At 43.5% G+C, this 12,495-nt stretch overlaps 1 protein-coding gene across 1 annotated transcript in view; it reads left to right on the plus strand.

Annotated features, from left to right (window-relative positions):
• The window catches only part of LOC311137066 (thromboxane-A synthase-like), a 93,933-nt gene that overhangs the window by 19,388 nt on the left and 62,050 nt on the right, over positions 1-12,495 (plus strand). Inside the window, exon 3 of the mRNA XM_084171396.1 lies at positions 7,471-7,564. Within this exon, the coding sequence (XP_084027522.1) occupies positions 7,471-7,564 (94 nt within the window). The remainder of the gene's footprint in view (positions 1-7,470; positions 7,565-12,495) is intronic.

Here is a 12,495-nt window from a genome sequence, read left to right on the forward strand (position 1 = left end):
TAATGCCCAGCTTCATCTGGATCTCTTCCCTGGGCTTAGCACACAGTCAGTCAGTAAAGGAGCATTTGTGTGTGTGTGCCTGCGTGTGTGTGTGTGTGTCCGTCCCTGTGTTAATGTGTTTGTATTTCACTTAGTATGACTGTCACAGTGTGTTTTTCCTAACTGTAAGACTGCTTATTCTTCATGGTCTTCTTCATGGCCTTCTTCATGGCCTTCTTCGTGGCCTTCTTCATGGCCTCTTCATGGCCTTCTTCATGGCCTCTTCATGGCCTCTTCATGGCCTTCTTCATGGCCTTCTTCATGGCCTTCTTCATGGCCTTCTTCGTGGCCTTCTTCATGGCCTCTTCATGGCCTTCTTCATGGCCTCTTCATGGCCTCTTCATGGCCTTCTTCATGGCCTCTTCATGGCCTTCTTCATGGCCTCTTCATGGCCTTCTTCATGGCCTTCTTCATGTCCTTCTTCATGGCCTTCTTCATGGCCTTCTTCATGGCCTTCTTCATGGCCTCTACAGCAACGCCCACAGTTAAATAGGTTTGTTCTCTGCAGTCAATGTGTAGATCCTGACAGAGTGGCACGTGGCTGCTGCTGATGACAACACCTCTACCTCTGTCTCTCTGTAAATGAGCCCATGCCACCAGCCATTATAAACGCCCACATTGCCACAGCAACAGTGGAAACAAAGACAATATCTCACCCAGTCTGCATCACTCAGTAACATAGGACATTAACCACTGTGTCAATCAGGGATGTAGGCTAGAACATAGGGAGGATGGGACTTAAAGGAGTAAAACACCAACAGCAATTCCAAAGCAGTTACTATGCGCCCTGAGTCACTCTTCTGATGTACGTTGAGAGGGTTGTCTGTTTGTCACGGCTGTGTGACGCGCATCGTTATAATTACGAAGGTGTCATATAACAGTCGGTGTGATGAGATTTCTTGGCCAGCATTTCAACTACAATTTGAGTTTCACTAATATGGTAATGGTCTCCTTCAGGGGCTTAGGGGGAGATGAAGTGGATGTTGAAATCTATTTGTATTTTTATTATAAGAGGTCTTGGGATGTGGGGTGTGTGCATGCACGTGCGTGCCTGTCAGCATATGTGTGAATCAGTCCTGTGTTGGCTGCTCTTTCTTGCAGCCTTCTTGTATTGGTTGTTTATGTACAGTACCAGTCAAAAGTTTGGACACACCTACTCATTCAAGGTTTTCTTTATTTTTACTATTTTCTACATTGTAGAAAAATAGTGAAGATATCAAAACTATAATTTCCCTTTATTCAGATTACAACCTCTCACTTTCAGTTATTTGAAAAGGAAATAATCTCTCAAATATCACTATTTCTAAAACAAGCCATAGAATGTTGGTTGCAATTTCAATTTAATCCTCCAGAAACGACAGAACAAATAATGCAACAAATATTGTGGTTAAACTCAAATATACTAATTGATTAAAAAAACTTGTATAAAAGGTATAATCTTTGTAAATTATATTATCGGTAGGACTGGTGGAGTTATGTCGCACATGCAGCTAACAAAAACATATGGAAATGTCTGCTCTACCCAAAATTACAACCAAATAATTGCAGCATTACCGCAAAAATGGAAAAGGAAAGTGGAAGGGGGAAAAAGTAAGGAACTTGTCTGTCGGCCTTGCATTAAAGAATATAATTGGTTAAAGAAAATTATGATAAATAAAAAAGTATACCCGTTTCATTTAAGGACCAAAGGATTCACAGCCGTCCCATATAGATTGCAAAATAGTTGGGAAGAGATTTTTGACGTACCGATTCCATGGCATAGTGTTTATGAATTGATACGCAAAACGACGCCGGATTCAAAACATAAAAATTTTCAATTTCAATTATTATATAACATTCTTGCTTCCAATAGAATGTTATTTATATGGGGGATACAATCATCCCAGCTCTGCAGATTTTGCTGTGAAGAGAAAACATCATTCTCATCTTTTTAAGTGGGAGAACTTGCACAATTGGTGGCTGACTAAATACTTTTTTTCCCCACTGTATATATATATATATATATAACACTATATATACATATATATACATAACACTTCTGTTTTAAAATGTTTCTCTCTTTCATTTTGATAATTTTTTTGTAGTAGTATAGTTGTTTTCTAGACAGTATTTCTAAGCCTATGATGAGTTAGTTGCAATAAGGCAGGGCTCCACAGTACTCACTGAAGACGAACATGATGGGTCTGAAGAAGGAGAAAGAGAAGAACTTCTGGGCGTGGTGAACAAACGGGTCATTTGGGTCCTTCTGAGAGTCCACCTGGGTGCCAAAGGCCACGCTAGCTATGACGTCCATGGTGAAACAGCCAAAACACCTGAGGAGAGAGTACCAACCCAGTCAACACAATACAGTGGGGAAAAAAAGTATTTAGTCAGCCACCAATTGTGCAAGTTCTCCCACTTAAAAAGATGAGAGAGGCCTGTAACTTTCATCATAGGTACACGTCAACTATGACAGACAAAATGAGATTTTTTTTCTCCAGAAAATCACATTGTAGGATTTTTCATGAATTTATTTGCAAATTATGGTGGAAAATAAGTATTTGGTCACCTACAAACAAGCAAGATTTCTGGCTCTCACAGACCTGTAACTTCTTCTTTAAGAGGCTCCTCTGTCCTCCACTCGTTACCTGTATTAATGGCACCTGTTTGAACTTGTTATCAGTATAAAAGACACCTGTCCACAACCTCAAACAGTCACACTCCAAACTCCACTATGGCCAAGACCAAAGAGCTGTCAAAGGACACCAGAAACAACATTGTAGACCTGCACCAGGCTGGGAAGACTGAATCTGCAATAGGTAAGCAGCTTGGTTTGAAGAAATCAACTGTGGGAGCAATTATTAGGAAATGGAAGACATACAAGACCACTGATAATCTCCCTCGATCTGGGGCTCCACGCAAGATCTCACCCCGTGGGGTCAAAATGATCACAAGAACGGTGAGCAAAAATCCCAGAACCACTCGGGGGGACCTAGTGAATGACCTGCAGAGAGCTGGGACCAAAGTAACAAAGCCTACCATCAGTAACACACTACGCCGCCAGGGACTCAAATCCTGCAGTGCAAGACGTGTCCCCCTGCTTAAGCCAGTACATGTCCAGGCCCGTCTGAAGTTTGCTAGAGTGCATTTGGATGATCCAGAGGAGGAATGGGAGAATGTCATGTGGTCTGATGAGATAAAAATAGAGCTTTTTGGTCTAAACCACTCGCCGTGTTTGGAGGAAGAAGAAGGATGAGTACAACCCCAAGAACACCATCCCAACCGTGAAGCATGGAGGTGGAAACATCATTCTTTGGGGATGCTTTTCTGCAAAGGGGACAGGACGACTGCACCGTATTGAGGGGAGGATGGATGGGGCCATGTATCGCGAGATCTTGGCCAACAACCTCCTTCACTCAGTAAGAGCATTGAAGATGGGTCGTGGCTGGGTCCTCCAGCATGACAACGACCCGAAACACACAGCCAGGGCAACTAAGGAGTGGCTCCGTAAGAAGCATCTCAAGGTCCTGGAGTGGCCTAGCCAGTCTCCAGACCTGAACCCAATAGAAAATCTTTGGAAGGAGCTGAAAGGCCGTATTGCCCAGCGATAGCCCCGAAACCTGAAGGATCTGAAGAAGGTCTGTATGGAGGAGTGGGCCAAAATCCCTGCTGCAGTGTGTGCAAACCTGGTCAAGACCTACAGGAAACGTATGATCTCTGTAATTGCAAACAAAGGTTTATGTACCAAATATTAAGTTCTGCTTTTCTGATGTATCAAATACTTATGTCATGCAATAAAATGCAAATTAATTACTTAAAAATCATACAATGTGATTTTCTGGATTTTTGTTTTAGATTCCGTCTCTCACAGTTGAAGTGTACCTATGATAAAAATGACAGACCTCTACATGCTTTGTAAGTAGGAAAACCTGCAAAATCGGCAGTGTATCAAATACTTGTTCTCCCCACTGTATATGTGTGTATGTATGTGTATATATGTATGTACAGTTGAAGTCAGAAGTTTACATACCCATAGGTTGGAGTCATTAAAACTTGTTTTTCAACCACTCCACAAATTTATTGTTAACAATCCATAGTTTTGGCAAGTCGGTTAGGACATCTACTTTGTGCATGACACAAGTAATATTTCCAACAATTGTTTATAGACAGATTATTAGTATTATTATTATTATTATTATTTCAATTATAATTCACTGTATCACAATTCCAGTGGGACAGAAGTTTACATACACTAAGTTGACAGTGCCTTTAAACAGCTTAGAAAATTCCAGAGAATGATGTCATGACTTAAGAAGCTTCTGATAGACTAATTGACATCATTTGAGTCAATTGTAGGTGTACCTGTGGATGTATTTCAAGACCTTCCTTCAAACTCAGTGCCTCTTTGCTTGACATCATGGGAAAATCAAAAGAAATCAGCCAAGACCTCAGAAAAACAATTGTAGACCTCCACAAGTCTGGTTCATCCTTGGGAGCAATTTCCAAACGCCTGAAGGTTCACGTTCATCTGTACAAACAATAGTACGCAAGTATAAACACCATGCAGCCGTCATACCACTCAGGAAGGAGATGCGTTCTGTCTCCACGAAAAGTGCAAATCAATCCCAGAACAACAGCAAAGGACCTTGTGAAGATGCTGGAGGAAGCAGGTACAAAAGTATCTATATCCACAGTAAAACTAGTCCTATATCGACATAACCTGAAAGGCCGCTCAGCAAGGAAGAAGCCACTGCTCCAAAACCGCCATAAAAAAGACAGACTACGTTTTGCAACTGCACGTGGGGACAAAGATCGTACTTTTTGGAGAAATGTCCTCTGGTCTGATGTAAAAAAAATAGAACTGTTTGGCCATAATGACCATCGTTATGTTTGGAGGAAAAAGGGGAAGGCTTGCAAGCCGAAGAACACCATCCCAACTGTGAAGCATGAGGGTGGCAGCATCATGCTGTGGGGGTGCTTTGCTGCAGGAGGGACTGGTGCACTTCACAAAATAGATGGCATCATGAGGAAGGAAAATTATGTGGATATATTGAAGCAACATTTCAAGACATCAGTCAGGAAGTTAAAGCTTGGTCGCAAATGCATCTTCCAAATGGACAATGACCCCAAGCATACTTCCAAAGTTGTGGCAAAATGGCTTAAGGACAACAAAGTCAAGGTATTGGAGTGGCCATCACAAAGCCCTGACCTCAATCCTATAGAACATTTGTGGGCAGAACTGAAAAAGCGTGTGCGAGCACGGAGGCCTACAAACCTGACTCAGTTACACCAGCTCTGTCAGGAGGAATGGGCCAAAATTTACCCAACTTATTGTGGGAAGCTTGTGGAAGGCTACCCGAAACATTTGACCCAGGTTAAACCATTGAAAGGCAATGCTACCAAATGCTAATTAGGTGTATGTAAACGTCTGACACACTGGGAATGTGATGAAAGAAATAAAAGCTGAAATAAATCATTCTCTCTACTATTATTTCACATTCTTAAAATAAAGTGGTGATCCTAACTGACCTAATACAGGGATTTTTACTAGGATTAAATGTCAGGAATTGTGAAGAACTGAGTTTAAATGAATTTGGCTAAGGTGTATGTAAACTTCCGACTTCAACTGTGTGTATATATATATATATATATATATATATATATATATATATATATATATATATATATATATATATATATATATATATATATATTTGCGAGAAAACAACATATGGGGGATTGGAAGTGATGCAGACAATTACATTGATGGAAGTTACAATCTATCTGAAATATTAAAGCTGATCTACCCCATAAAAAAATTAAATAATAGTTTAGACATCAAAACTATGAAATAACACATATGTAATCATGTAGTAACCAGAAAAGTGTTAAACAAATCAAAATGTATTTTATATTTGAGATTCTTCAAATAGCCACCCTTTGCCTTGATGACAGCTTTGCACACTCTTGGCATTCTCTCAACCAGCTTCATGAGGTAGTCACCTGGAATGCATTTCATTTAACAGGTGTGCCTTCTTAAAAGTTAATTTGTGGAATTTCTTTCCTTCTTAATGCGTTTGAGCCAATCAGTTGTGTTGTGACAAGGTAGGTGTGGTATACAGAAGATAGCCTTATTTGGTAAAAGACCAAGTCCCTATTATGGCAAGAACAGCTCAAATAAGCAAAGAAAAACGACAGCCCATCATTACTTTAAGACATGGAAATTGTGCTTAAAGAAAAACCCTTGAATGAGTAGGTGTGTCCAAACTTTTGACTGGTAGTGTATGTCGTGAAAATATGACTTCCTCCTTCCAGTCAGAGTTGTTTGCCCTGAACTATAAGCCTGCCTGTCTGTCATGTCTCCCTCCCTGCCTGTGTGGGAGTGTTTGTGTGCACAGCTTTATTTTCTGACTGTAAACACAATTTCCTGTCTCTTAGCCTCGTAGTCCGTGACTGGAGGAGGCAGCCATCCTTTAATTGCCCTTTCATTGGCCAGGATACTCAAATACACACACAGATACACACACACACACACGCACACACTCTACAGAATCCACCCCGTTTAGAGCAGACGGCGTATTACATGACTAAAGAATGTCCCAGCTGTCGTATCCCATAATGCTCCTCAAAGTCCCGTACAAAAGGCCCCTTCCCCATTCCAAGGACTTGCATGTCAGCAGAAAACGGCAGCAGCGCCTGTGATGAATAATGCATGCTGTTCCATTTTGTTGTTCCGTTTTAGGAGTCAAAGTCAGAATTTTTTTACATTCCCCCAAACAAATAAATCCTTCCAGTGTAATAATGTTGTGTGTTTGTGTGAGGCGCTACTTAGGCAGCATATCTGCCACATTAGACGCGGTAATCTCTGTAGCATTACTACCTTATCCCTCATTCCCTTTTATCCGTTACTAGCTCACACCCCTCTTCTCTTTGTCTCTCTTTCTGTCTCTGTTTCTTTTGTTTTCTCTTTCCCCTCTCTCTCTCCCTCTCTCTCTCCTCTCTCTCCTCTCTCTCTCCTCTCTTGCTCTCTCCTCTCTCTCGCTCTCTCTCTCTCTCGCTCTCTCTCTCTCTCTCTCTCTCTCGCTCTCTTCTCTCTCCTCTCTCTCCTCTCTCTCTCCTCTCTCCTCTCTTCTCTTCTCTCTCTCCCCCTCTCTCTCTCTCTCTCTCTCTCTCTCTCTCTCTCTCTCTCTCTCTCTCTCTCTCTCGCTGTCTTCTCTCTCGCTGTCTTCTCTCTCTCTCTCTCTCTCTCTCTCTCTCTCTCTCTCTCTCTCTCTCTCTCTCGCTGTCTTCTCTCTCTCTCTCTCTCGCTGTCTTCTCTCTCTCTCTCTCTCGCTGTCTTCTCTCTCTCTCTCTCTCTCTCTCTCTCTCTCTCTCTCTCTCTCTCTCTCTCTCTCTCTCTCTCTCTCTCTCTCTCTCTCTCCTCTCTCTTCTCTTCTCTCTCTGTCTCTCTAGGTATGCTACATTCCCCTATTCAGCCCTGGCTCGATGTGGAATCAGGCACCCCAAACCGTCCCCGTTCTTTGGGAACATGTTTCTATTTCGTCAGGTAAGATACCGACTGCTATGGAAGATGTATACACTCTCACTGAAAGAAACCACTTCATTTATGCATATTTTCCCTTCCAACTATTGTGATGCAGAGTTTTGCTTCCCTTTGACCGAGGCAATGATTGTCTTAGGTAGGGCACATCCATGTTGTAATCACTTAACCCCAATGCACACACACACACACACACACACACACACACACACACACACACACACACACACACACACACACACACACACATTAGACACACACACACAGACACACTCCCATGCAGACATCCGCACCCACTACCCCTTAAGGCGAGAGAAATCATGCTTCCAACATCTAGCTGCACTTCATTAGATTTGTTCATTAAAAACGACTAACAAGTAATGACTTTTAATACCATGTGATTCCCAAATAGATGACCCTTATTGGTAATTGCATTACTTTTATGATGAATATATAATGTAAAATGTTAAAAAGGGAGTGGGAGGGTTAAATATCAATATATTAATTAATATGTGGATATTTTTACCCGCTCTCGATTCTACCCATCCACTCCTACAACAAAGACACCAGAGATTAAAGGGGAACACCAGTATTTTCCAGAAATGTATATGATTTACCAACATTTACATTAAATCTGAAGTCATGGGTGTCATGCCTTAAATTTACTCACATGGTTGTAATGCTATCCCCAACTATAGATATCAACAAGAAAAATACCAAAAGGAGAGAAAGACTTTATAACGCAGTAATAGCCTATAGATGATCCATCCTCTTATGCTTGACATTCCGTTTGACATCCATTCCAGCTATAAGACAATTCCTTTAAATGCTTTGTGTGATTACTGCCCATGGTATGGTGTGGTGGCTTCTGTATGTTTCTCTGCAGGACAGCTCTTGATGAGATTCCTAGGTCAATAGTCCTTAGTGGGGCAGACAGGCAGAGTGGGCTGGGTCGCCTGTCACTCTCACTGTAGCTAGCTCACTGGGCTTCTACTAGGGCAGCTACGATGTTTTCTTTCTCTCTCTGTCTCTCTGGCTTCCTCTCTCTCTGGCTTCCTCTCTCTCTGTCTCTCTCTCTGGCGTTCTCTCTCTCTCTGGCTTCCTCTCTCTCTGTCTCTCTCTCTGGCTTCCTCTCTCTCTGTCTCTCTCTGGCATTGTCTCTCTCTGTCTCTCTCTCTGTCTCTCTCTCTGGCTTCCTCTCTCTGTCTCTCTCTCTGGCTTCCTCTCTCTCTGTCTCTCTCTCTGGCTTCCTCTCTCTCTGTCTCTCTCTGGTTTCATCTCTCTCTGTCTCTCTCTCTCTCTCTCTGGCTTCCTCTCTCTCTCTCTCTCTCTCTCTCTCTCTCTCTCTCTGGCTTCCTCTCTCTCTCTCTCTCTCTCTCTGGCTTCCTCTCTCTCTGTCTCTCTCTCTGGCTTCCTCTCTCTCTCTCTCTCTGGTTTCCTCTCTCTCTGTCTCTCTCTCTCTCTGGCTTCCTCTCTCTCTCTCTCTCTCTCTCTCTCTCTCTCTCTCTCTCTCTCTCTCTCTCTCTCTCTCTCTCTCTCTCTCTCTCTCTCTCTCTCTCTGGCTTCCTCTCTCTGTCTCTCTCTCTCTGGCTTCCTCTCTCTCTGTCTCTCTCTCTGGCTTCGTCTATCTCTGTCTCTCTCTGGCTTCCTCTCTCTTTGTCTCTCTCTCTGGCTTCCTCTCTCTTTGTCTCTCTCTCTGGCTTCCTCTCTCTATGTCTCTCTCTGGCTTCGTTTCTCTGTCTCTCTCTCTGGATTCCTCTCTCTGTCTCTCTCTCTGGCTTCCTCTCTCTCTTTGTCTCTCTCTCTGGCTTCCTCTCTCTCTGTCTCTCTCTGGCTTCCTTTCTCTCTGTCTCCCTCTCTGGCTTCCTCTCTCTCTGTCCCTCTCTGGCTTCCTTTCTCTTTGTCTCTCTCTCTGCTTCCTCTCTCTCTGTCTCTCTCTCTGGCTTTGTCTCTCTCTCTGGCTTCCTCTCTCTCTTTGTCTCTCTCTATGGCTTCCTCTCTCTCTCTCTGGCTTCCTCTCTCTCGCTCTCTCTCTCTGGCTTCCTCTCTCTGTCTCTCTCTCTGGCTTCCTCTCTCCCTTTGTCTCTCTCTCTGGCTTCCTCTCTCTCTGTCTCTCTCTCTTGCTTCCTCTCTCTCTTTTATCCCTCTTCTTCCTACTTTGCCTTTTTGTCTTATTCTGCCATCATTGACATAGAATTGGGAATGAATGCTCTGTAGGCTGGTGTCTCAAATATGCACTGACTGTTGCATGGTCTCTCTTCGATGAATATATCTGAGATACAGTAATTAAGCTTTTAAAAGCTTGACTTAAGTAGAACCTAGTGCTCCGTAGCCTCTTACACAATAGCCAGTGCTCTTAGAGTGTCCTTCTCAGCTGAACTGCAGTGGCAGCCTGGCAGGCTAAGGGCTGAGGTGGTTAAGTATGCATGCAGCTCTGCCTTCAGTACCTTGCATAATTTCACTGTGTGTCTGGGGCTGGGCAGACTCCCCAGGTGAAGCAGGGGAGATGCTGAAGCTGCTGCTGCCATAGTGTGTGTGTGAGTGCTGAGACTCAGATCAGCAGACACAATCATCTGACCCACATCTGAAAGCCACACTCACAGCCAAACACAATGTATGTGTGTGTGTGTGTGTAAGTGTGTGTGTGTGTGTGTGTGTGGTGTGTGTGTGATCATACGATGTGGGTCAGCATGATTGTGTTTCACTGGCGTGACATCCCTGTATCCAACACAGCCAGCACATATGCCCTGTGCACTGGAGCTTCACCTGGAGTCCGTTTCACCACGACACTGAATTATCAAGAGTACTGAAGGCAGGCAAGTGACCCCCACACAGTCAGTGCCCAGCAGAAGCTCCAGGGGTGGCAGACCTGTCACCCAGAGTGCTAGCCCAGTGGAGAGAGAGCCAGGAGGGGGTGAGTCAGACAGACACAGGGCTGGGGCAGCTGGGTCTTTCTGGAGGAGCTCTGAGATGGGCTGGGCAGACAGGCTGACACGATATGTATTGCGATTCTCACGATTCTATATGTATTGCGATTCGATACTGTATGTCTGAGACAAGAGAGAGCATGAGAAAGCGAGTTTTGATTAGTCAGGGAAATAAAACTGCTGAAAACATGTTGGCTCACTATTTAAAAAGTCTAGTGGTTAAGAGCGTTGGGTCAGTAACCGAAAGGTCGCTTGTTCGAATCCCAGAGCAGACTAGGTGAAAAATCGGTCAACGTGCCCTTGATCAAGGCACTTAACCTTAATTGCTCCTGTAAGTCGCTCCGGATAAGAGCATCTGCTAAATGACTAAAATATAAATGTAAAAGATGGAGACCAAGATATAGGATGAAAAATAGCTAAAGCTATAGCTACAGTGCATTCGGAAAGTATTCAGATCCCTTGACTCTTTCCACATTTTGTTATGTTACATCCTTATTTTAAAATGTATTAAATAGTTGTTTTCCCTCATCAATCTACACACAATACCCCATAATGACAAAGCAAAAACAGGTTTTTAGAAATGTTTGCTAATTTGCTAAACTTAAATATTACATTTACATAAGTATTCAGACCCTTTACTCAGTACTTTACTGAAGCACCTTTGGCAGCGATTTGAGTCTTCTTGGGTATGAAGCTACAAGCTTGGCACACCTGTATTTGGGGAGTTTCTCCCATTCTTCTCTGCAGATCCTCTCAAGCTCTGTCAGGTTGGATGGGGAGTGTTGCTGCACAGCTATTTTCAGGTCATCGCCAGAGATGTTCGATCGGGTTCAAGTCCGGGCTCTGGCTGAATTCCTGAGCGCTCTGGAGCAGGTTTTCATCAAGGATCTCTCTGTACTTTGCTCCATTCATCTTTGCCTCTATCCTGACTAGTCTCCCAGTCCCTGCCGCTGAAAAACATCCCCACAGCATGATGCTGCCACTACCATGCTTCACCGTAGGGATGGTGTCAGGTTTCCTCCAGATGTGACGCTTGGTATTCAGGCCAAAGAGTTCAATCTTGGTTTCATCAGACCAAATAATCTTGTTTCTCATGGTCTGAGAGTCCTTTAGGTGCCTTTTGGCAAACTCCAAGCGGGCTGTCATGTGCCTTTCACTGAGGAGTGGCTTACGTCTGGCCACTCTACCATAAAGGCCTGATTGGTGGAGTGCTGCAGAGATGGTTGTCCTTCTGGAAGGTTCTCCCATCTCGGGGAGAGGAACTCTAGAGCTCTGTCAGAGTGACCATCGGGTTCTTGGTCACCTCCCTGACCAAGGCCCTTCTCCCCTGATTGCTAAGTTTGTCCGGGCCTTTCCAAATCATGTCCAATCAATTGAATTTACCACAGGTGGACACCAAATCAAGTTGTAGAAACATCTCAAGGATTATCAATGGAAACCGTATGCACCTGAGCTCAATTAAGAGTCTCATGAATACTTATGTAAATAACGTATTTCTGTTTCTTAATTTTTATAAATTTGCAAATATTTCTAAAAACCTGTTTTCACTTTGTCATTGTGGGGTATTGTGTGTAGATGGCTGAGGAATTGTTTTTATTTAATCAATTTTAGAATAAGGATGTAACGTAACAAAATGTGGAAAAAGTCAAGGGGTCTGAATACTTTCCGTAGGCACTGTATAACGCAAACAGTAGCAACATTTATTTTATTTGTTTTACAAATCGATACCTGGAGTCAAATATCGATATAATATCGTCCTAAAATAATAGCGTAATATGTAACTGTATCGATTTTTCCCCCCATCACTAGCTGACACACAGGCTGACTGCTCCCCACCCCCACACTCCTCTGGTTGAGCTCTATCCCTGGCTGGCTAGCTGGCTGACAGGGTGACACGCAGGCTGACTGCTCCCCACCCCCACACTCCTCTGGTTGAGCTATATCCCTGGCTGGCTAGCTGGCTGACAGGGTGACATGCAGGCTGACTGCTCCCCACCCCCACACTCCTCT

This window comes from Coregonus lavaretus (genome assembly GCF_964263955.1).
Source record: "Coregonus lavaretus genome assembly, chromosome: 11".
NCBI lineage: Eukaryota > Metazoa > Chordata > Actinopteri > Salmoniformes > Salmonidae > Coregonus > Coregonus lavaretus.